Source organism: Macrotis lagotis, chromosome 1, assembly GCF_037893015.1.
Source record: "Macrotis lagotis isolate mMagLag1 chromosome 1, bilby.v1.9.chrom.fasta, whole genome shotgun sequence".
In the NCBI taxonomy this organism is placed as follows: Eukaryota; Metazoa; Chordata; class Mammalia; order Peramelemorphia; family Peramelidae; genus Macrotis; species Macrotis lagotis.
In genome coordinates, this window is record NC_133658.1 from 628,920,082 (window position 1) to 628,942,647 (window position 22,566).

Here is a 22,566-nt window from a genome sequence, read left to right on the forward strand (position 1 = left end):
GGATAAGATAACGGGTTCAATTTTAGATATGATAACAATTTAGATATGATAATTGGATGGAGACATCCAGCAAGCAATTAGAGGAATTTATAAGTGAAATGAAAGCCTCATCTCTTATCAAGATGACCTTCTGGCTAGCCAAATCTGTTTTATAATTTTATTTTTTTCTCTTATATTATTAAACTTAATTTTCCTTTCATACATTATCATAGTCTTTTACTTTTTTGTCTTTAGCAAATAGGTAAACATGACAAATATGCCTTCACCTTAGTTCATGTACGAAAATATTGAATTTCACAATTCAAAGTATATTGCTGTAAACCTGTCTACTAGAGATCTCCCTTTGAGTAGACATTAATCTGTAAGTAACTAAATTTTGAGTCTCATTATTAAACTAGTTTTAAATCCTCCAAATGGAAAAATAGCCTAACAGTTTTTTCATATTATCCATTAGAAAACAATGAGTAAAATATTATTACCTTAATGAAATCCTGCTACAATATTTCTTTATGAGCTAATTAGCTTAACTGTCAAAAAAGGAAATGAAGTTATATGGCATGAATTATATTTGACTATGACTTTCCAGCTTTTAATAATCAAGTAGCATTGTTATTGAACTATTTACTGACTAGCAATAGTATTGTTTAGTGGAAAGACTTCTAGTTCAAAGCCAGGAATATCTGAGGTCAAGTATTGCTTCTGTCACAAGGCTGTGTGACCTTGGGCAATTCACTTAACTCCTCAGTGCTTTAGGCTAGGCAATACTCTTGAGACTATAAAGTATAGACAATGTATTGATTTGCATTGGGAGTGGAGTTTTCATTCCATAGAATTCCCTATACCAATGAAATCCCAGGTCTAGTCCCTGTTCTATAAATCATTCCTTTATCAATATGTTAATTTTGCCAGAAATTCAGGTCACATTTACCAAATTAATGGAATGTCTATTCTCAGCAATTATATTTGCTGGTTCTTTCAGTAACCTGAGTTGTAGTTCATTTGACGCTGATCATTTGAATTCAGGAGGGAGAATGGGGAAAAGAGCCAACATTTATTAGATACTTTATGTTATACAATCTGATAAGTGCCTTATAAATATCATCCTAACTTCTCACACGAATAAAGTCAGATCAAAATAATTGGAAAAATGTCAATTGCTCATGGTTAGGTTAAGCTAATATAATAAAAATGACAATTCTACCCAAATTAAATTACTTATTCAGTTCCATACCAATCAAACTACCAAATAACTCATTTACCAAGGTAGAAAAAAAAGTAACAAAATTCAACTGGAGCAACTAAAGGTTAAGAATAGCAAGGAAAATGATGAAAAAAAATGTAAAGGAAGGTGGCCTAGTTCTACCAGATCTAAAATTGTACTATAAAGTGGCAGTTGTCAAAACTGCCCAGTGCTGATTAAGAAATGGATCATTGGATTAGGATACATACAAAAGAAACTACAGTAAATGACTACAATAATCTCCTCTTTGGCAAATGCAATGACATCAGCTTCTGGGATAAGAACTCACTATTTGACAAAAATTGTTGGGAAAACTAGAAAATAGTATGGCAAAAGCTAGGGATAGATCCACATCTCAAACCTATAGCAAAATAAGGTCAAAAATGGGACATAAAGGGCAACACCATAGATAAATTAATAGGCCAAGAAATACTCTAAGTATCAGATCTATGAAAAGGGGACAAATTTATGACCAAACATGAATTGGAGTACATTCTAAAATGCACAATGAATGATTTTGACTATAGTAAATTTTAAAAGTTTTTGTACTAATAAAATCTATGCTGCCAAAATTAGAAGGAAGGCAGAAAGCTGGGAAAGAATCTTTACAAAACTAAGTTCTGATAAAGGTCTAATTTCTAAAATATATAAAGAATTGCATCAAATTTGTAAGGACATATGTCATTTCCCAATTGATAAATGGTCAAAGGTTATGAATAGAAGTTTTCAAATGAATAAATTAAAGCTATATACAATCATATGAAAAAAATGCTCCAAATCATTTTTAATTAGAGAAATTCAAATTAAAACAACAATGAGTTATCACCTCACACCTATCAGATTGACCAAGATGAGAAAAAGGGAAAATGATCAATGTTGGAGAGGTTGTAGGAGAACTGGGACATTAATGCATTGCTGGTGGAGTTGTGAAATGATCCAACCATTCTGGTGAATAATATGGAATTATGCTCAAAGAGCAATAAAACTGTTCATTCCCTTTGATACAGCAATTCCAGTTCTAGGCCTATATCCAGAAGAAACCATAAAAAATGAAAAAAGTCCAATGCTTTCCAAAATATTCATAGCAGCTCTTTTTGTAGTGGCAAAGAACTCGAAATTGAGAGCATGCCCATCAATTGGGGTATGGCTAAACAAGTCAAGTTACAGGTATCCTATTATTATTGTTCTATATGAAACCATCAATGGTCTAGAGAAGCATAGAATTAGTTACAGGATCTGATGCTGAGAGAAGGGAGCAGAACCAAGAGAATAATGTACATATCAACGACATTATGAGATGATCAACTTTGAAGGAAGTAGCTCCTCTCAGCAGTTTAGAGAACTAAGACAACCGTATTAGATCGGCAATGTACAATACTATCCCAATCCAGAGGAAGAAAAACAAAGCAAAACAAAACCAAAAATAAAAATAAAAACCTTCAGAATCTGAGAAACACTTTCTAAAAATTATTTCTTATATATCTCCTTCCCTTAATCCTAATTCTTCATACTGAAAATGACTAATCTATAAACATGTTTATCACAAATCTATATGTATAATGTTAACCTATTTGCTGCTTGAGGGGAAAGGGGTGGGAAGGAAGGGTGGAAGGAATTTTTGTGATTTAAAAATATACATATGCATATGGATGAATGACAAAAAACTGTCATAACATGTATTTTAAAAATATCAATAAAAAAGAAAAAATAAATATCATCCTATTTGAACCTGAGAACAACCCTGCAAGGTAGAAAAAATAATAATTTCTATTTTACTTTTGAGGAAACAGAGACAGATAGGAATTTAGTGAATGGTCCACAGTCATATTACTAGTATGTGTTTAAGGCTGAATTTGAATTCAGGTCTTTCTGACTCTAAATCTAGGGTTCCACTCTATCAACTGGGGAACCTGATGAGATAGAGAAAGACAGAGAGGGACAGAGAGAGAGAGAGAGAGACAGACACAGAGATGTGAGACAGAGGAGGAGATAGAGAGAGAGAGAGAGAGAGAGAGAGAGAGAGAGAGAGAGAGAAACAGAAGGACAGAAAGAGACACAAAGAGATAGACTGACACAGCCTCAGAGACAAAGGAAGATAGATACAGATAGAATAGAGACAAAGAGAAGCAGACAAACTGAAGATGAGAACCAGGGGGATGCAATATCAAGAAGAGAAAAATAAGCTCCAGAAATTAAGGAGTGGGGCAGTTTGATCCAATACAGCAAATGTTTATTGAGTATCTACTGTACATAAGTACTGTGCTAAGTTTGGTTCAAAGATGAAAAATACACACTTCATTTCTTCCAGTAGTAGTTTTTAATCTTATGGATGGGGATGACTGTAGGGGACTATGTTACATATAATAGAGATAAATGTGGTAGATTCTGAAAGATATGCAATAAAAATGGTGCTTATCAATAATGGATTTTAAGAGCACCATTTCAGTGGGATAGTGTTTTTACTCATTCCCAAATGCTTGGCACAGAATGAGTATAAATACTTGTTGAATTGAATTGATGTGAGATTGCAGAAGATGAATTTTGTGTAATGGGGAATCATAGACAATTAAAATAGACTGCACAATCAAAATGACAGTAAAGGGAATGAAAAGATGATGTGACTGAAGGCTTATCTGGGTTAAGATACTGAATTATTAGAATTAAGGGAATTTGAGAGTATTTGTCATCAGAAAACACAGACACAATAGAAACACATTAATGATGTAAAAGATAAGAGGAGTTGATTGATGAACCAAAGGCATGAAAGAGGCATATGAGATGGAATGTAGAACACAATAAGGATAAACATTTATTCCAATGTGAAATATAACAAGAAGAAAAGAATTAAAAATGGAGACAGTGGAGAGTTCTTATGTTCCAGAAGCTCTATACTATCAGAGAAGGAAGAAGAAATATAACTGTTGCTAGTCTGGTATATAAGGACAGTTGAGACTAAGGGCTTAATGAGGATTGAAGCTATTTGAAATAGTCTTGTTAGAAAGATAATAGGAAAGCAATTAGATAAAAAGATTGCCAAACCAATGTAAGGATGATCTTTATGTCATGAAACAAAAACAATTCTAGAATATATTTGGGGGGAAAATGTGAAATAATATGTTTTAACTCAATTTTCTTCATTCAAACAAGGGGAAAAATAAGATATGAAATGTGTATATTTATTTCACTGATTTTAATTATAAAATTAAAATATATAGCTTTTTGGAATAATGAATTTTATTAATTTGGAATAAAGGGTTCAAGAAAATAATCATTGATCTTTACATTTTAAAAATGAAACAAATTCAAACAGATTTTGCAAAGTTTTGGCATCCCCTTGTTCATCTTGGAAAACTCCATTTGAAGAAAATCACTCTAGTTAAAAAGTAAAAATGACTTCCCTAAGGTGTAAAGTAAGATACCATTGTCATTTCCCCCCTATAACAATGTTGGGTATGCTACTGCTTTTATCAAGGAGAACAGAAATATAAATGGAATTATAATTATAACAAAAATACAAAGTGGTTTTGTGATAGGCTACTTGTCAAAGGACTTCCTATTATATTATAAAGAATTTACATTTCAGAAAAAAATACATCATGGGGATTCCATAGCAGCCTGAAAATAGCACAAATGCTTTACTCTAAAAGGGCATGAATCATATGTTCCAGACTATTAATTTGTCATCTGTTAAAAAATAAAAAATTAGGTTCATAGGATTTTTCAAAAGGCAAACAAAATAAAACATTTATTAAGATAAGCTTTATTTCAAATCCCAATTACCAGGTTCTGTTCTTGATCAGTACAATAGGAGGTTATGAGAGCAATACCAATGATTACATATAGTAAAAAATAATGTCAGGTCAACATTGTTATATGGTAACTAAAAACGAATATCATGTTTGGTCAGAGAAATAATTTGAACTGGGTTAAACTAGATAAAGCCTAAATTTAAATTTACCAATTTACTCTAGCACCTTCAAAATAATATTGATATATAGATCTCCAAACAGAATTTGTTCCCCTTGCTCCCTGTTTTTATTTGAGCTGAGAAACATTTCAAAATAGAAGATTTTTTGTACCACATGTATATGTTTTAGGAATTTTATTTACTTTAACTATTGAATTATAACAAGAGAGAGAGTGGGGACTGAAAAGAGTGTCTAGTATGATATTGTATATTCATAGGAATGCAAATTCATAAGTTTATATCTATGTATGTATCTATCTATGTATCTACCTGTCATATGAAATGAAGTTTAACCAGTCCATAATCTACTTTCTTTGAGTGGACTATATATTAGAAAACTTTGAAAAAATATTCAGATTCAAAATTAACTTATATCATAGAAAACTATTTTCACTAGTGCAAAACTGAACAGAAAAAATTTAAAGAGCAACAATAATAACAAGAAAATATGATTTGATTAATTGTAAGTACTTCAACACAAGAGAAATGGTTGATGAACCAGAGATCCATTGAATCCTAACATAATAGAAGATCAACATGAGTGTTCTTAGTATGATGATATTCTGTTGCTAAGAATTATTATTTATAGTTTTTGTCCATATTGATGTTCTCCAATGGCCCTTCCTAATTTTGTTGTTGCTGTTGCTCTGTCATTTTCAGTTGTGCTTGACTTTGGGTTTTCTTGGTCAAGATCCTGGAGTGGATTTTTGTTTCTTGTCCAGATCAATTTACAGATGAGAACTGAGTCAAACAGGATTAAGTGACTTGTCTTGAGTTATCCAGACTTGAACTCATGAAACAGAGTCTTCCGGACTTCAGGCTCAGCACTCCATCCACTGAACCACTTAGCTGTGTATCAATGATCTTAATGACCATCAAATTAGTAGTTACATGATTTTTTTTATTTTTAAATTTTATGGGGCTACTAGAGCACAAGCATATTGGAAAGCATGTAGTTATTTCAATAATGGAGGATATATTAAAAAGTGAAATAAATTCAATGCACACACTGTTGTATGTTAATGTAAAGAAAATAAAGAAAATGAAGAAGGGTCATTTAATGAATAATAGTACTATAATTTAACATTTTAACAAATAGTAGTAATATTCTTTAAATTTATTTGTATTGTGTGTATTTTCTAGTTCATGAAGTAATTTCACATCCCCATCATCATTTCAGTATAAGAAGAATTCCTCACCTCTGTCACAGTTATCTTCATCACTGCCATCTACACAGTCGTGGATTCCGTCACATAGCCATCTGATAGGGATACAATGGGCCTTGTTTTTACATCGAAATTGTTCTTCTTTGCACTCAGTTACACAATCCATCTGTGAAAATATGGTTTTATATTGCTGTTTTCATTACTGATGAAGATATAGTCACAGACAGAACAAACAGGTAACCAATACTTCTAGAATCTCATTTATATTGACAATTTTCCTTTAAATGTCTTCTACTCTGAGAAATGTATGGAACTTATCATTTTGAAAACAAGGATGCCCTTTTATTTATATTAACATCTCTCAAATCATTGCAGTTTCATTATCCAAAAGCTAAAGTCAAATGATTTAAGAATTGTAGTTGAATGTTGCTTTTTTTTTACCTCATCGGAACCATCTGCACAATCATATTCTCCATTACACCTTAAAGATGCTGAGATACATCCTCCACTGGCACATATATACTCACTCGATGAGCACGTAGGAGAAGCTAATTAAAAACATAAATGTTGCCATTAAACATAATATCTCAAATTCCGGTAAAAGGGCACAAGTTTACTATTTGTTCAACATTACTTCTACTATCAGAAATGCATACATAATTCACTCAAAACAATTTTAATATAGTTCATAGTTAATGAAAAAATAAATTATCATACATTGTTTTCTCTTTTAATTTCAAATGCTTAATATTAAAAAAACTTTTACTTTGTCAAATAATTGAAATAATGCTAAATTGTAATGAATTGTACAATATGGCTTTTTCTCATTAATCTTAGTAAAAAAGTTATATGATCACAGATTTCGAAATAAAATTAACCTTAAAGACAACTGATCCAATTAATTCATTTTGCTGTTGAAGAGATTAAATAACTTGTCCAAAGTCACAAAAGTAGCGAACAACAGTCAGAATCTGATTTTCTCATTCCAAATTCAGTGTTCTTTCCATGATCTCTAATGCCACATTATCTCAGTTTTCAAGATATACTACTTGTATTTTTCATAATTAAGGAGTAAAGATAGTATTTTTAAACATAAAATGCTTATAAAAATAATTGAGTTTTGGAGAAAGTGGAGAATTAATTTTAAATCTATTTCTAACTTGGTGCTATTTTGTTAATTTTGTATCATCTGTGGGATTCATAAGATTCCCAAGTTTAATAAAGCAAAACATTTTTATCAGTTTCACTAATACTGCACCAATTAGAATAGAGTGTATTCTTTTGGGGCAATGACAATACTTTATCCTACTCCCATTTCTCTATGCTTCTTCAAAATGAAGATAAAAATGTTCAAGACAAAAAAGTAATTTTTAGAAAAACATAATTTGAATATTTTATGGCACCTGCTATTATGTCATTACTCTAGATTTGACATTGTTTCAGTCATTTTTAAGTCATGTCTGACTCATCATCCCATTTGGGATTTTCTTGGCAAGGATATTGGATTGGTTTGCTATATCTTTCTCCTATTCATTTTACAGGTGAGGAACCTGAGGCAAACATGGTTAAGTGACTTAACAATAACTAGCCACATAGCTTGTAAATGTTTGAATCTAGATTTTTCTGAACTCAGAGATATGAGTTTTCTTAATTGTAGACCTGGCCCTCTATCTACTTTGCCACCTAAATGCATCTCCTAACTTGGATTTGCCAAACTAACAGTTATGAGGCTATTTATTTTGTCCTATATCCTTATAATTGGATAGGTTGTTACCAACTTGACAAGCTTTACTTATAGTTAACTGGAAATAAGAGTCATAATGAGAACATATTCATTTATGTGTTTAATATAAAAATGAAATTCTTTCAAAAAAACCCAAAGTACATAAAGTTAACTTTCAGTGGAAAAGATACACTCATATTGTAAGATACAATCAAATAAAATTGCCAGGTCTCAAGTAGTCATATTAAATATGTAATTCTCCTGAAATACTTTATTTTATAATTTATTTACAATTATAATATAATAATATAATTCATTGATTAATATAAAATAATAAGAAATAACCTACAATTAAATATTTTATTTTATCCTCATTTCCATCTTAGGCAAATGTGACAAATGCTTTTCCAAATACATGCTTCCTTTCCCTGTGAGCTTCAGTTTCATAAGTTTCCTCTCATTATAAACTTTATAGGGGTCCCTAGGAAGCAATCTCTTCCTGTACATAGCTTATAGGATAAAAGACTCTTATTTTCTCTATAAAGCTTTATGATTCTGTCAACTCATAAGCAGAAAAAATATTATTCAACTTGTAATATAGTGTCAGAAAATGCAAAGGAGGAAAAGAAGGATGAAAATTGAGAAAAGATCATCTCATTTTATAATTAAAATATCATTGAGAACTTTGAAGAGAGTGGGTACATTTGAATGGTAAGTTTGAAGAAATCTTAGAAGAAAATGGACATGACATACAGGCATTGTGTAAAGATAGATTTTTTCAAGCAATTTAGTGAAGAAGAATCAAAATGAGATATAAGGTGAAGGTTGCTGCTGCAGGATAAAGGAAATGAGGTCACAATGAAGACAATGAACACTGTTGATGTTTAATGAAGGGGAAAAGTGTTTGTGCTGCTATTAGTCAGAAAGAAGAGGGAGCAAGCTATCAGGAAGATAAATGGAGAAAAAGGAGAAAAACCTATTGCTTTCTGAAGGGGAGAGAAATTAGAGGTTTTATTTTCATTACAGTGAAAAAAAGTTCAATAACATTTTTTCCCTTGGTAGATTAAGGATAGGAGATATGGAAAGATAAATAATTAGGATCAGCTAAAGAAATTACGGAGTTTATGAACATAAAAATACGACTTGTTGGTGATGGCAAGATCAAGAGTATAACAATTCCTGTTTGCAAATAAAATGGAGTGTGAAAGTGGACATCCAAGATAAGCAAATGAAAGAAATGGGAATATTGGAAAAGAAATGAGGATATTGGAAGAAACACAGTATGTGTGATAAAAGTTTCTAGGATTAGAGGAGCTGGGGTAGATCAAGTACTGAAATCTTTGAGAAAGCAAGAAGAATGTGGTAGAGTTTGATAGATACTGTCAACTAAAATCAAAACTTGAAAATAAATCTGCTTTTCATAGAACTCAAAAGATGAGAGGTTGTGGAATTTTGGTATGGGGGAGGGGAGTGAGAAAGGGAGTGGGAGAGAGGGAGAGGAGTGTTCTGTGTCTGGATTGGCAATGAGGACCAAGGATTATGATGACTGATTCATTATCACTAGTGCATCAGGGATGTGATTCAAAGATTGGCTAGTACTGGAAAGGGTAGTCATGGATGAATTATCATGGGGAGGGAAATGTTTCAGTAAGTGTCAGAATATCAAAAGAGCATGAGAGTGGTTTTGTGATCCCCAGATCCAGAAACCTAGCAAGGAGGAGGGAAGTGATTGTTCTGGTTGCCTACCACCTTATGAACCTCTTAATTTTGCAGAGGAAACTAGATTAAACGAGGCTAAGTCATGCATCATGCATAAAGGGTAGATATTTTCCCCATTCTAGGAAACTTATAGAATACTTAATGACCAGTATCTAAAGCTAATAAACTAATCATATAATGGGGTATATGCAAATATACAATAACATATATAACACTTGATTAATGTATAATTAAGTCAATTATGTGAATTCATGCATTTTCTTTCTGGATAGCATCAGATGCATAGATAAATTTTGAACTAAATTAAGAAATGATGATATACCTGCTGGTATATATATATACATATATATATATATATTCATGAATTATTTTTAAAATAAAATGTCTTATCTGTATTTCATAACTGGAAAGCTGTGAAACTATTCCTTTAAGATATTTTGGTCCCTATCAATCTAGCTTTCTATTTTCTTCTTTGGTTTTTGGTACATAACCAGAGATGATTCTAGTTTGATATACTATTAAGCTTGGTTCACAAGCTTAATTTCAGTAACTAAAAATCTGTATTGTATATTCATACTCTTTTTCACAGCTTTCATGGTGTTCTCCTGGGACAGCAATTCCAAATGGTGTGTAAGCATGAGAAAATCAGAAACACAGAGTTTGTAGAAAATGTTTGAAATTCTAGGTAAATATCAATTTTCTTTCTTTCTCTTTCCCTTCCTTCCTTCCTTCCTTCCTTCCTTCCTTCCTTCCTTCCTTCCTTCCATGCATGCATTAAATCAATTCAATAGCTAAAATTATTTGAATATTATCTCTGGATAATTTTATTTCTAGATAATATTTTTCCTAGATATAATAAATTCCTATCTTCATTAGCCAGCATTGGTTTCTTTAAATAGTTTTTTATGCTGCTAAATGGTCACATAAAAATAGACAGAATTGCTATATTTTTACCTGGTTCACAGTTTTTCTCATCATCCCCAAATTTGCAGTCTTCATGTCCATCACATTTCCATTTTGCAGATATGCACTGACCATTAGCACACTGAAACTGTTCTTTGGAGCAACCTGTTTCACAATTTCTCTGTTAAAATGTAACAAAAATAATAAAATTGGATCTTCTGTCAGGTGTTTACAAACATGAATACATATAATCAGTCACTTTGACTTTTTTCCAAAAATATTGTCATATTGTGGATCTGTCTATATAAAGCAAAAAATACAATGTATTTGCCAAGATATTTATTTTCATGCTGCTTTGTGAGGTCAGTAAGATTTACAATAAAATGAAGAAACAAAATAATGTGTGACATGACTTTATTTGTTATAGTAGCCAAATATTATAAATATTACATAGAAAGAATGCTCCTTTAGAGAAATGTTATTTTAAATAAATCAATGAGCATTGTATTTTTTCTGGATAAGAAATGCCTCAGTATGTTACATAAAGATAATATATATATTTTTTTATTTTTAATACCTGCCTCTTTCTCCAGAGTTTTCTTTCTGTATATTTACTCATTGTCTTATTTCTCTCATGTTCAATTATCATTCAATCTTTAGGATTTCAAATGATCTCTTAATACTTGGTCATGTTCAACAGATATTAAGTTTTATGCTCCTAAACTGTGTATTTCCATTATTTACATGAACCAAGTAATAAAAATATATCAGCTAAGAATATACACCTTCATGGAGAATAAATAAAACAGCAAAAGAAAATATTATTTTGAAATTCCAGACCTGGGTCAGAGTTTTTCTACATCTACACGATTTTTTCTCCCCAATAGGGATTCCTTTTCTATACACATGAGCTGAGACTGAATTACAGACTGTTATCAGAGCACCTTGTAAATGAACTATGTGTTACTACTCCTGCTCTTTTCCTGCTCTACTCTTTACAAATGGGAAAGAAAAAGGAACTTCCAGACTCTTCTATGTTTCAACATGCTCATTTTCCTGCACATTATGCAAGAAGAGGTCAAGAACAGAAATAAAGAAAAGAAAGAATAAAAGAAAAAGTTTTGTATTATTTGTCAAATTCACTGCCCTCATAATTTCTAAAGTACAGTGAAATCATATTAAAATATAATTGGGAAATATTTAAGAAAAAATATGATGAGACATGCTGTTACTTTTGCAGTTTTTCAAAGTCAAAATCAGCAGGGATCTGTTTCTATTTGATTTTGACATCACTATTGTCTGGTTGATTAGTTGTCCTTCATACTTGAAGAGGATATCACTATTCTGGGGTTAAGGTACAGGGTGTCTAACTATGACTAATTAGAACAAGGTAAACTCTTAAATCTATACTACAGGTCAGGCACAAAAAAGTTCTTTTGGGGGTCGGCTAGGTGGCTTAGTGGATAAAGCACCGGCCTTGGAGTCAGGAGTACCTGGGTTCAAATCTAGTCTCAAACACTTAATAATTACCTAGCTGTGTGGCCTTGGGCAAGCCACTTAACCCCATTTGCCTTGCAAAAAAAAAAAAAACCTAAAAAAACCAAAGCAAAAAGTTCTTTTGAACAACTAGAGTGGAGAGGTTTTTAAATTTTCACATCTGAAGTTTTGCTTTGCTCATGGAGCAGTCTTTGACTGTGGATACACTACACTGTGTAATCCCATACTAGTGTCTCACATATCTCACAATTAATTCCAAAGTTCTTCAGAGAGACCTTGTATCATTTTTTTCTAACCTTACATATTCCAAGTTTCACAATCATACAATGAGGTCACCATACCAGCTCTGTAGACCTTCAGTTTGATAGACAGCCTAATATTTTTTTTCTACCACAATTTCCATCAATCTTTCAAACACTGAGCTAGTTTTGACTGTGTAGATACCAGTCTTAATATCTATGAATATATCCCTGGAAAGCATATTGTCAAAGTAAGTGAAATTATTCACAATATTCAAAATTTCTCCTTGTGCTATAATTGATGGTTCCACATATGGATGATGCAATATTGACTGGTGGAGAACCTCTATTTTCTTGGTATTGTCAGGTCAAAATTAGCACAAATAGCAAAGAATTTATCCATATTCTGTTGCATCTCAGCCTCAGAGACTGCACTGAATATTCTGTGATCTGTGAACAAAATATTGTACACCAGCTCTCCTTTCTCTTTAGTCTTAGCTTGTAGCCTTTTTAAATCAAATAAATTATCATAGTGAGATAGCTGGCCTTGATGCTATTTTCATTCTTGTTGAAGGAGTTCAACATAACTAAAAACATCATGCTAAAAAGCATGAGAGTAAGGACACATCCATACTTCTGGTGACTGAGAAAATGCGAAAGCATCATCCATTGTCTAGAATCTATGTAAGCATGCTGTAATGAAACTGGAGCACAATACTGATTAACTTTTCTAGGCAAGCAAATTTTGCCATGATCTTCCACAAGTCTTCATGACTGACAGTATTCATAGGTCTTGGTCAGATTGGAGGACATTGTATAAACTCTGTTCTAGTCCTGGTATTTTCCTGGAATGGCAGGACAGCAAACACCTAATACTGGTCTTCAACACTTTATGAAACTACACTGATTTTGGGTAGATAATCATCTTCTGTGTAAAGGATCAGCCTATTAAGGAAGATTCTGGCAAGAATATTTCTGGCAATAACTATGACTGTCACAGTACTACCCATTTCTCTTTCCTTTAGAGAGATGGACAATGTCCACAGACCACAATTGGGGGATAATCTCCTCTTGTCATTTAACCTGGAAGATTTTGGGTAGCTTTTATATATGAGCAGAGAAGAGAAGAGAAATTGTAGAAAAGTTACTATTTAAAAAGCATAAAAATATTAGTCATGTCTATAAATATTGCAGCAAGTTTATAGACAAATTCACAGATGGCAAGGACATTAGCTATGGGGAATAGAGTTTCTAAACATCTATTCCCTGCTGAAATGGAATCAGTACCATGTGCTTTGCTACTCATGAAGAATCTGATGGCATTCAAAGCCTCTTCTTCAGTTGGAAATTAGAATAGAAATATAGAGTTAATAGTTTCAACATTGGTTGATAAATGATCTGTTGAGAATGCTATGAAAGTGCTCAGCTGATCTTTCTAGGATCACGTCCTTATTACTAATCAATAGGGTTGAGTACAGTATGTCTTTGGCTCATAAATAGCCTTCAGGGCATAATAAAAGTGTTATGGATTGTTACTGTCAGTATAAAACTGATTTCATATGATAACCTTATTAAGCCAAGAATTCTACATTACTCCAAGCTTTTCTTGCACTTTACTTTTGATGAAGTTAAATGCTGTTTTCTTATTGATGTATGTTAACCTGCTGGTTAACTCTGTGGAATTCTTGTTTTTCCTTTTAGCATTGAACATAGTAGGGATATAATAAATGTTTATTAAATTTAATTTCTACCAACTTCCTTTAGAGCTAAATCAGTTTTCTTTTGTCAGAATCATCTCTATGATCACCACAACTCTTGGATCTTATTTTTAGCTACATTTCTGTTCTAGAGACAAAATGGAGACTCCCTGTTCATGGAGGCAAATATTTCACTACACACAAACATTATTTAAAGCATTTCATTGTAGTCAAGGATAATCTCTGATGAATAATAAAGCAAGTTATTCAGATTCTCAGGGATGAATCATGAAAATCCAAGTTAGAGGTTAGTGATTGACACCAACTGAAGAAATAATGGTTTTAAGGTGTAGATATCAGCAATGAAGTGCTTAAAAGAAAAAGACAATAGATTGGAGATGATTTCAATATCTTTAAGAACTTTAAACCTATTAAATCTCATTTAATATTTAAGTAGCAGTTAATGAAGCTAGAACACAGATTATGTTCACAGATCCTCTAGCTAGCAGGCAATATTAATGAATACTATCTAGATGAGAGAGACAGAGAGAACAAAAATTAGATAATTCTTCTTATATTGACTACAATCATGTTTCAAAATGAAGGAATATGCTTTCCCTGACATCTATCACTAAAATAAAAGAAAAAATAAATATTTGCAAATAAATTCAACTCTGTACTTACTATTTGTATTGCATACATAACCATATCTACTGAAAATGTGTATATGTATGTATGTTTGTGTGTGTTCTTTAAGGCTCCTTTAGGAATTTTATCTTAAGCCCTAAGTGTTCTTACAACAATATTTTCTTGCCCTTGAAAATATTTTCATTTTAACCAACCTTAAAGTATAAAATAAATGCAAGTTTTTGTCATCATTATTTAGTCATATATTAAATATTTTTACAAAACCATTTGAGTTACAAAATGTGTATATGGCCTATCTTTTTCATCTTCCTCTAATCATCTTCATCACCTTCATTTTCAAATTATCAAAATAAATACTAATCTTTCACTCAGGAAATATGAATGTGGCCATAACATCAATGAGTAGCACTCTGCATCTAAGGAAAATTGCTACTTCATATTGAAGGCAACGTGTTTACATCTTTTGAAGAAGAGAAATTGTAGAAAAGTTACTATTTAAAAAACATAAAAATATTAGTCATGTCTGTGAATATTGTAGCAAGTTTATAGACAAATTCACAGATGGCAAGGACATCAGCTATGGGGAATAGAGTTTCTAAACATCTATTCCCAATCTAGCCATCTACCACTTGAGATAAAATAGACTATAAAATTAACTGTCAATAGTGGCATGAGAACTATTCCCTATGCTGGCTGTGTGCAGCTTATTGGATAGTTCTTAACACTTATTTGAATGTGTTAGAAGTAGAGGGTATTTTCATATCTATCCTAGTCACACTCATTGGACTGAATAATAATAATTACAAATGTAGTTCTAGAGAATTGTTTTTCAATTAGTTTCATTTTGCAAAGTTGCCTACCTCATCTGAACCATCTGCACAATCATAATCTCCATCACACCAAAACCTCGAAGAAACACAATCCCCATTTGTGCAAAGAAAGTCTTTCAAGGTACAGGTTTGTGGCTCTGGAGGAGAGAGAAACAAAAAATTTTAAAAAATTAAAAAGTGTGAGTCTATTTTGTGCCACTATTTTCTGAAATCTATATCCTATAAATCATGAGGTTAGATTAAGAAAAAGCAAATTGGAAGGTAGCCAAGCAAAACAAGCAAACTGTGTAGGAAAAATGTCCCGCTGAGTAGCTACAGTATATATTATAATGACTTTTTTAGACTTATTTTAAAAGGCATGAATAGAAAGTGACATTAAAGAACAAATGGCAAACAGACAAAAGGTAAATACCTCACTGCTTAATAAAAAGACAGTCACAATGAATAGTTATGAAAATCTACATATAATTGTGGCAAAATAATGACTTTTCTAGTTGCTGAGGTTATGCCATTATACATATTTATTTTAAATAGACATGCTGAAATTCACCTAGTTCATAGACAGTAACAATGGGACTACTTTGAGCATTTGAGGGAAGAGAAGTCTCTATTTCTTGCCTCTTTATTGGTTATCTTGATTCTTCTATTTGATCATATCTTTTTTTTTGCTTAGTGTTAATTGTGTGCCTACAACTATTTCCAGTGTTTAGTACAGTTCCTGGTAGGTGTTTAATAATTGCTTATTGATTTATTGACTGTATGGAATTGTTATAGATCCTTTTGATAAAAACTGTTATTAAATGTATAGCCTAATTGCATCTGTCATTTATTTTTCTACTGTCTTTTGAATGACTAACAATTTTGTTCTTTAGGAGACTAGTATTTTATGATTCTTATCCCATATAGTATTTACCAGCATTACAGACATTAAAAGAGAGGCTTTTGTTTCAAATAAATTTGAGATTATTAAAAGCAAGGCAAGATCTCCCAAGCAAAAGTGAGATATTTCTTCTCCTACATCATTCTGGATCCAGTTCCTTGTCCATTTCTAATAGCTATCCAAGACTTTATATAAAAATATACATACACATAAATATAAGTTTATTTTTGAGCATATATACATACATATATATGCATGTAGATTAACACTGAGGTAGTTCACTCAACTGAATATAATCATCTTAATAATAGGTATTCTTCAACAACTTGTCCTTTTTGGGGGGTGAGAAGTTCAGATGAACTCTCTTGGGTGATTTTAGATCTCATTTTGAAGGATCTGCAACATTCCTGGGCTTGATGCAATCAGTACAAAGTCTTTCAAAGATTGAGGTGCTGACATTATTACCTACAGGAAATCCCCCTTTCATTTTAAATGTGTATGGAAAGAAGACATTTTCCTTCATTGTCACTTTTTTCCTACTCATTAGATAACTAAAATTCATATGATTTCTCTAGTTTTATGAAAGCACATATTTCCTAAACAAGGTGAACCCTAAGCTGAAGAGCCATCACCTTTTGACTATTACTTTTTCTTTTTCCCCATTTAGTCACTCCAGTTACATTAAAGTCTTCTCACCCTTCGTTCTTCCACTGATACATTAGCTTTTATCAGGAAGAAAGGGAAAAAAATTAGGAAAGGAAGCTGAAAGGCTAAAATCATAGAGAATAAAATGGATTTTTGTTAAAGGAATGGAGTGAAAATAAATATGATGCCTATGGTCATGTCTAACTCCTTACAAATGAATCAAAACTCTATAAATTACTGTCCTTTGGAGGTTTTGCATAACAAGATTAATTTGTCCTTTAATGTTTTATTTCCCCATTCATGCTAACTGAAAGTAAAATTGTGTATCACATATTAGATAGTTACAGTTCTTTGATTTGATGCAATTTGCTTTATGAATGGATCAAAACCCATTGTGGTTGCAAGATTATAAAGATAGTGCACAGTTGTTTATGTGTGTATATGTGTGATTTCTTTCTTACAAATACATGCTGATTCTAAAGACAAACAAGCAAACAGTTCTCCCACTCTTACTTCTATTATTCCTTGCAAGAAATTATCTAAGTAGAGTAGAAAATGATCTTTCTATGCAAATGATTCTCATCATTTCTCTGTGTTTAGCAAACCCACTTTTGATCATTTATTCTATTTATAAATAAACACAAACTGTTGAAGTAAGTAGATTGTATAGTATGGTAAAAAGAAAACTGGCTTTGGAGACAGAGAATGTGAGTTTGGGTCCTAACTCTGACATTTACTAGGTATATGACTATATTAAATCCATTGCATTTTCTGAATCTTAAGTTTCCTTGAAATAGTTCAGTCATTTCAGTGGTAGCCAACTCTTCCTGAGGGGTTTTTTTTAGCAAACATACTAGAGTTGTTTGCCATTTCCTTCCCCAACTTATTTTACAGATGAGGAAACTGAGGAAAACAGGGTTAAGTGGTTTGCTCAGGTTCACACAGCTAGGAAGCATCAGATTTGAGTTCAGTAAGATGAGTCTTCCAGACTTCCAGGCTTGCAGGCTAGGTATTCTCTCTATTTCACCACCAAGCTTTACCAAGGATGATAGTATCTTGCAGATTAACCATAGATTAACTGAGTTCAGTCTTTTGTAGAACAAGAAACACTATATAAATGTGAGCAGTTATTAAAAATATCATATTTCATTCATTTGTATGCTTGTAGAAATGTCAAAAATCATAGTTTATGAATAAGGAAGATATAGAAATTCTTCTATGGTAAAGAGGAGAGAAGTTTACATGGTTGGATTCCTTACTGGGATGTTCTTTGGCATTTAAAACTTGAAGAATATTGCATGAATGGATTACTTTGAGACTAATGTACTCTCTTGACCTTTGCCAATCATACTCTTTGACTCCTTCTGCTATGTAATTACTTCCATAAAAAAACATTATTTTTAACAGTGAACAACCCACAAAAGTTTGAAATTTCTATTAATCTAGTTGCTCTTCCTTTTGATCTTTCAAATTTCAGGATGAGGTCAACTTTAAGACCTTGGAAAGCTAATTATAATAATGGCTCTTTAATGGAGTGGATGTTGAATGCTTTTAAGTTAACCTACCATAAAATAAGTTATGAGGGAAGAATTTTCCCTAGTGACTCAAAGTACTAATGTGAGACAAGCATTTTCAAAGAACATTTTTTTAATTAAAGATTTTATTTATTTTGAGTTTTACAATTTTTTCCCTAATCTTACTTCCCTCCCACACCCTCCACAGAATGCAATTTGTCAGTCTTTACATTGTTTGCATGGTGTACATTGATCCAAACTGAGTGTGATGAGAGAGAAATCATATTCTTAAGGAAGAAACAAAGTATAAGAGACAGCAAGATAAGACAATAAAATATCCGTATTTTTTCTAAATTTAAGGTACTAGTTCTTGGTCTTTGGTCAAACTCCACAGTTGTTTTCTCCATTGCAGAGAGCCCCAAATTGTCCCTGATTGTTTCACTGAAGGAATGAGCACGTCCATCAAGGTTGATCATTGCCCCCATTTTGCTGAAAGGGTGTACAGTGGTTTTCTGGTTCTGCTCATCTCGCTCAGCATCAGTTCATGAAAATCTATCCAGGCTATCCAGGCTTCCCTGAATTCCCAACCCTCCTGGTCAAAGAATATTTTCAATATATTATAGTATTGCTTGTATTAAAATGTCATTCTTAACCCACCTTCCCCCCAAATATTCCCTCTAATATCTGTATATCTAATAACTAAATAGCTAAAGATAAACTAAGAGGATGAACAATCAGTCAGTATATTTATGAACCATATTTAGAGAACTTTACAGAGAACACATCCCTTCATCATTATTTTTATATGAAATTGAATTAACAAGGAAATGTTTTGGAAGTGGATCTGGATTCTGTTTTAAAAACAGATGCCTTGGGGCAGCTAGGTGGTGTAGTGGATAAAGCACCGGCCCTGGAGTCAGGAATATCTGGGTTCAAATCTGGTCTCAGACACTTAATAATTACCTGGCTGTGTGGCCTTGGGCAAGCCACTTAATCTTGTTTGCCTTGCAAAAAAACCCCTAAAAAACAGATGCCTAGTAGATATACAGTGGACTTAGTACTAACTATATAATAGCATATATAATTAATAATATAATTAATATAATTATCCAATTAAGGGAGATGATTAGGGAAGGAGAGAGATCAAATAGCTGAGATGTCTGCATAGAATAAGTTGGTTAATGGAAAACTTAATAAATCTATCTTTTCATCTATGGGAAGTTTAATTAGTTCCACTTCTGAATGGACTTTGAGGTAGCGCTCTAAACCTAGAGACAGAGTAAAGAGAGCATGTGTGTAACTATAACCAACAACTTATTTTTGGAAATATGAGCATCAATGAAAATCATTGAATCAAAGTCAGAAGGAACCTTAAAGATTATTTGGCCTAACCTTTAAAATTTTACCAATGCAGAAACTTAGACATATAGAGTATAAATGATACTGTCAGAACAGAAACTATAAACTATATTTTCTGACTCAGTCCAGTGTTCTTTCTAAATAGAACTATGCAAGAACACTATTTTGCTATTGAATTTAATGGTACATAACTTTTGAAAATTCCTTTGTACTACATTGCTATTTAGCTCATATAATCTGATGTTGAAGGGGTCAAAAGTTTTAAGTATGTAGGCATAAATATCTAAGATAAAATTTTAGCATACAATTATTATAACTGACTTTCCAAAGAAGTAATATTCTGATATAGATGCAATGTGAAGCTACTAGAAATTCAAATAAGTAGGAATAGCTTGTCTCCATATATACCATTAACATTTTAATCAAGTAATTTTTATTTCCATTTTTATTTTTTTGATATTTATTCCAGTGTAAAGTAAAAGTAAAAGGTAAGGCATTCTGTATGGTTAATAACTGGAAGGGACAAATGCCTTATTTGTATTCATTCCGATATAAAAAAAAATTAGCTAGTGAGATCTTCCTCGTATTTCTGTCTTTAATGCCAATTTTAGAACTCTAATACTAATAGAATTTTATTGTTTTCCAGCAGGAAAATTGCCTTTAAAACACATAGTAGCCCTATCACCAGTAGCTATTGAAATCAGGAAAATAAATTATCCTATGTAAACATGAAAAACGAAATACACTATATTTAAAACATTACTACATTAACTGTTTCATTTCTTTTTTTCAATTCATTTCATATCTCTGCCTGTAGGAATTTCAAAAATCATAGTTTATGAATAAGGAAGATATAGAAATTCTTCTGTGGTAAAGAGGAGAGAAGTTTACATGGTTGCATTCCTTACTGGGATATTCTTTGGCATTTAAAACTTGAAGAATATTGCAGGAATGGATTACTTTGAGACTAATGTACTCTTTTAACCTTTGCCAATCATACTCTTTGACTCTTTCTGCTATGTAATTACTTCCATAAATTCTCCTTAGAGGATTGATTCCTTCCTGCAGGCACTCGTTTCAGCTTTGTAGCTAACTTTTGTTTTCACTTTTTTTCCCAGACATATCAGTCCTTTTAACAGTTTGCCAGGTCAGTTCTCTTACATGGCTTATCATTGGTAATATGATATTTCTTCCCTCTATGTGTCTTTCTTTTGTTGATTGGGTTTCTTATAACTTTGATTCTTCTGAGACCATGATATCCTATAATTTGTAGTCAGATGGCATCCTGAAGAGAAATTGGTTTCACAGAGGTGGGCTTTTTCAAAGGCAAACAGTTTGGGGTCATTGAAAGTACCATGCAATTTCCTACAGGCCATTCAGACTTATTTCCTCCTATTCAATCATGCTCTCAAACCTATTTCACGTTATAGAAACATTTGTTTTTATATATATATATATATATATATATATATATATATATATATATATATATATATATATGTATATATATATATGTATGTATGTATATATATACATATATATATATATATGATGCACATATTTATCATTTATAACATCGGTCCATATAAAAATATGGACAGGTACCATAGAAGAAAGATGAACTGAATATAGAATTAAAGAAGAGACCAACTTGAGTCTAAGTATATGTGAGCCAAATCTATGGGATAATTAATCCTGTTTTCTCATATACATTTATATTTCCAAATACATTATATATATTATATAATAATATAGGGAAAGCTGAGAAGCTTAAGACTTAAGTTAGGAAGACGAGTTTAAATTTGGCTCTAGACACTGGTTATGTGACACTGGGCAAATCACTTAACCCATCTGACTCAGTTTTCCTCAGCTGAAAAATGAGGATAATAATAGGTCCTACCTCCTCAGTATGCTGTGACAATCAATGAAATAATATTTGTAAGAGTTTAACACAGAACCTGGCATCCAGTAAGTATTATGTAAATGTTAGCCATTATTATAGTAAATATAAAATATATCTATAATTATGCATAATTGTAATTTGTCATGTGTTATTATATAATATAAATTTTATAAAAATATGTATTATATAATATCAATAAGTGTAAAAATGAAAAATTCAAAACATTCAATTGTTCATCAAATATTTAGTGCGTTTTATATGCAGACATAAATACAAGAAATTAATACATAATAAACTCATACTAGGAAATAGTTCTTTAATGTTGGAAGTGGGAAGGATGTAGACTAATTTGAATGACTTTTTGCCTTGTTTCTGGTTTGAGTAATTATGTTTTCAAATACAAGTACTTCTGAATATCATTAAGATAAGCTCATTTTTTGATTTAGGCTATGCATAGACTTTTGACACTGGAAAGTGTAATAGGCCTTGATATGTCCATCTACCTTACAATTCTCTTAATATATCAAAACTCAGCAAATCACTGAATAATTATCTTCAAGGTATACCTGCCACAAAATCTAATAAATCATTTTAATGAGTACATGGAAGCCATCTTATTTCAATAGATTCTTAATG

General features: G+C 31.8%; 1 protein-coding gene and 1 long non-coding RNA gene across 6 annotated transcripts in view; one reads left to right on the forward strand and one right to left on the reverse strand.

The window, feature by feature from the left end:
• The window catches only part of LRP1B (LDL receptor related protein 1B), a 2,479,914-nt gene that overhangs the window by 183,954 nt on the left and 2,273,394 nt on the right, over positions 1–22,566 (reverse strand). For all 4 annotated transcript variants that reach the window (XM_074215080.1, XM_074215079.1, XM_074215078.1 and 1 more), the window contains 4 exons: positions 15,660–15,766; positions 10,770–10,899; positions 6,815–6,921; positions 6,407–6,539 (listed from right to left, as the gene is read on the reverse strand). In XM_074215080.1, the coding sequence (XP_074071181.1) occupies positions 6,407–6,539; positions 6,815–6,921; positions 10,770–10,899; positions 15,660–15,766 (477 nt within the window). The remainder of the gene's footprint in view (positions 1–6,406; positions 6,540–6,814; positions 6,922–10,769; positions 10,900–15,659; positions 15,767–22,566) is intronic.
• On the forward strand, positions 9,020–11,813 carry LOC141507442 (uncharacterized). Of its 2 annotated transcripts, none has more exons than XR_012474136.1 (3): positions 9,020–9,104; positions 10,405–10,500; positions 11,606–11,813. It is a non-coding gene; the product is annotated as an uncharacterized LOC141507442 (long non-coding RNA). The 2 variants fall into 2 exon arrangements; XR_012474137.1 differs by having other exon boundaries at positions 9,028–9,376.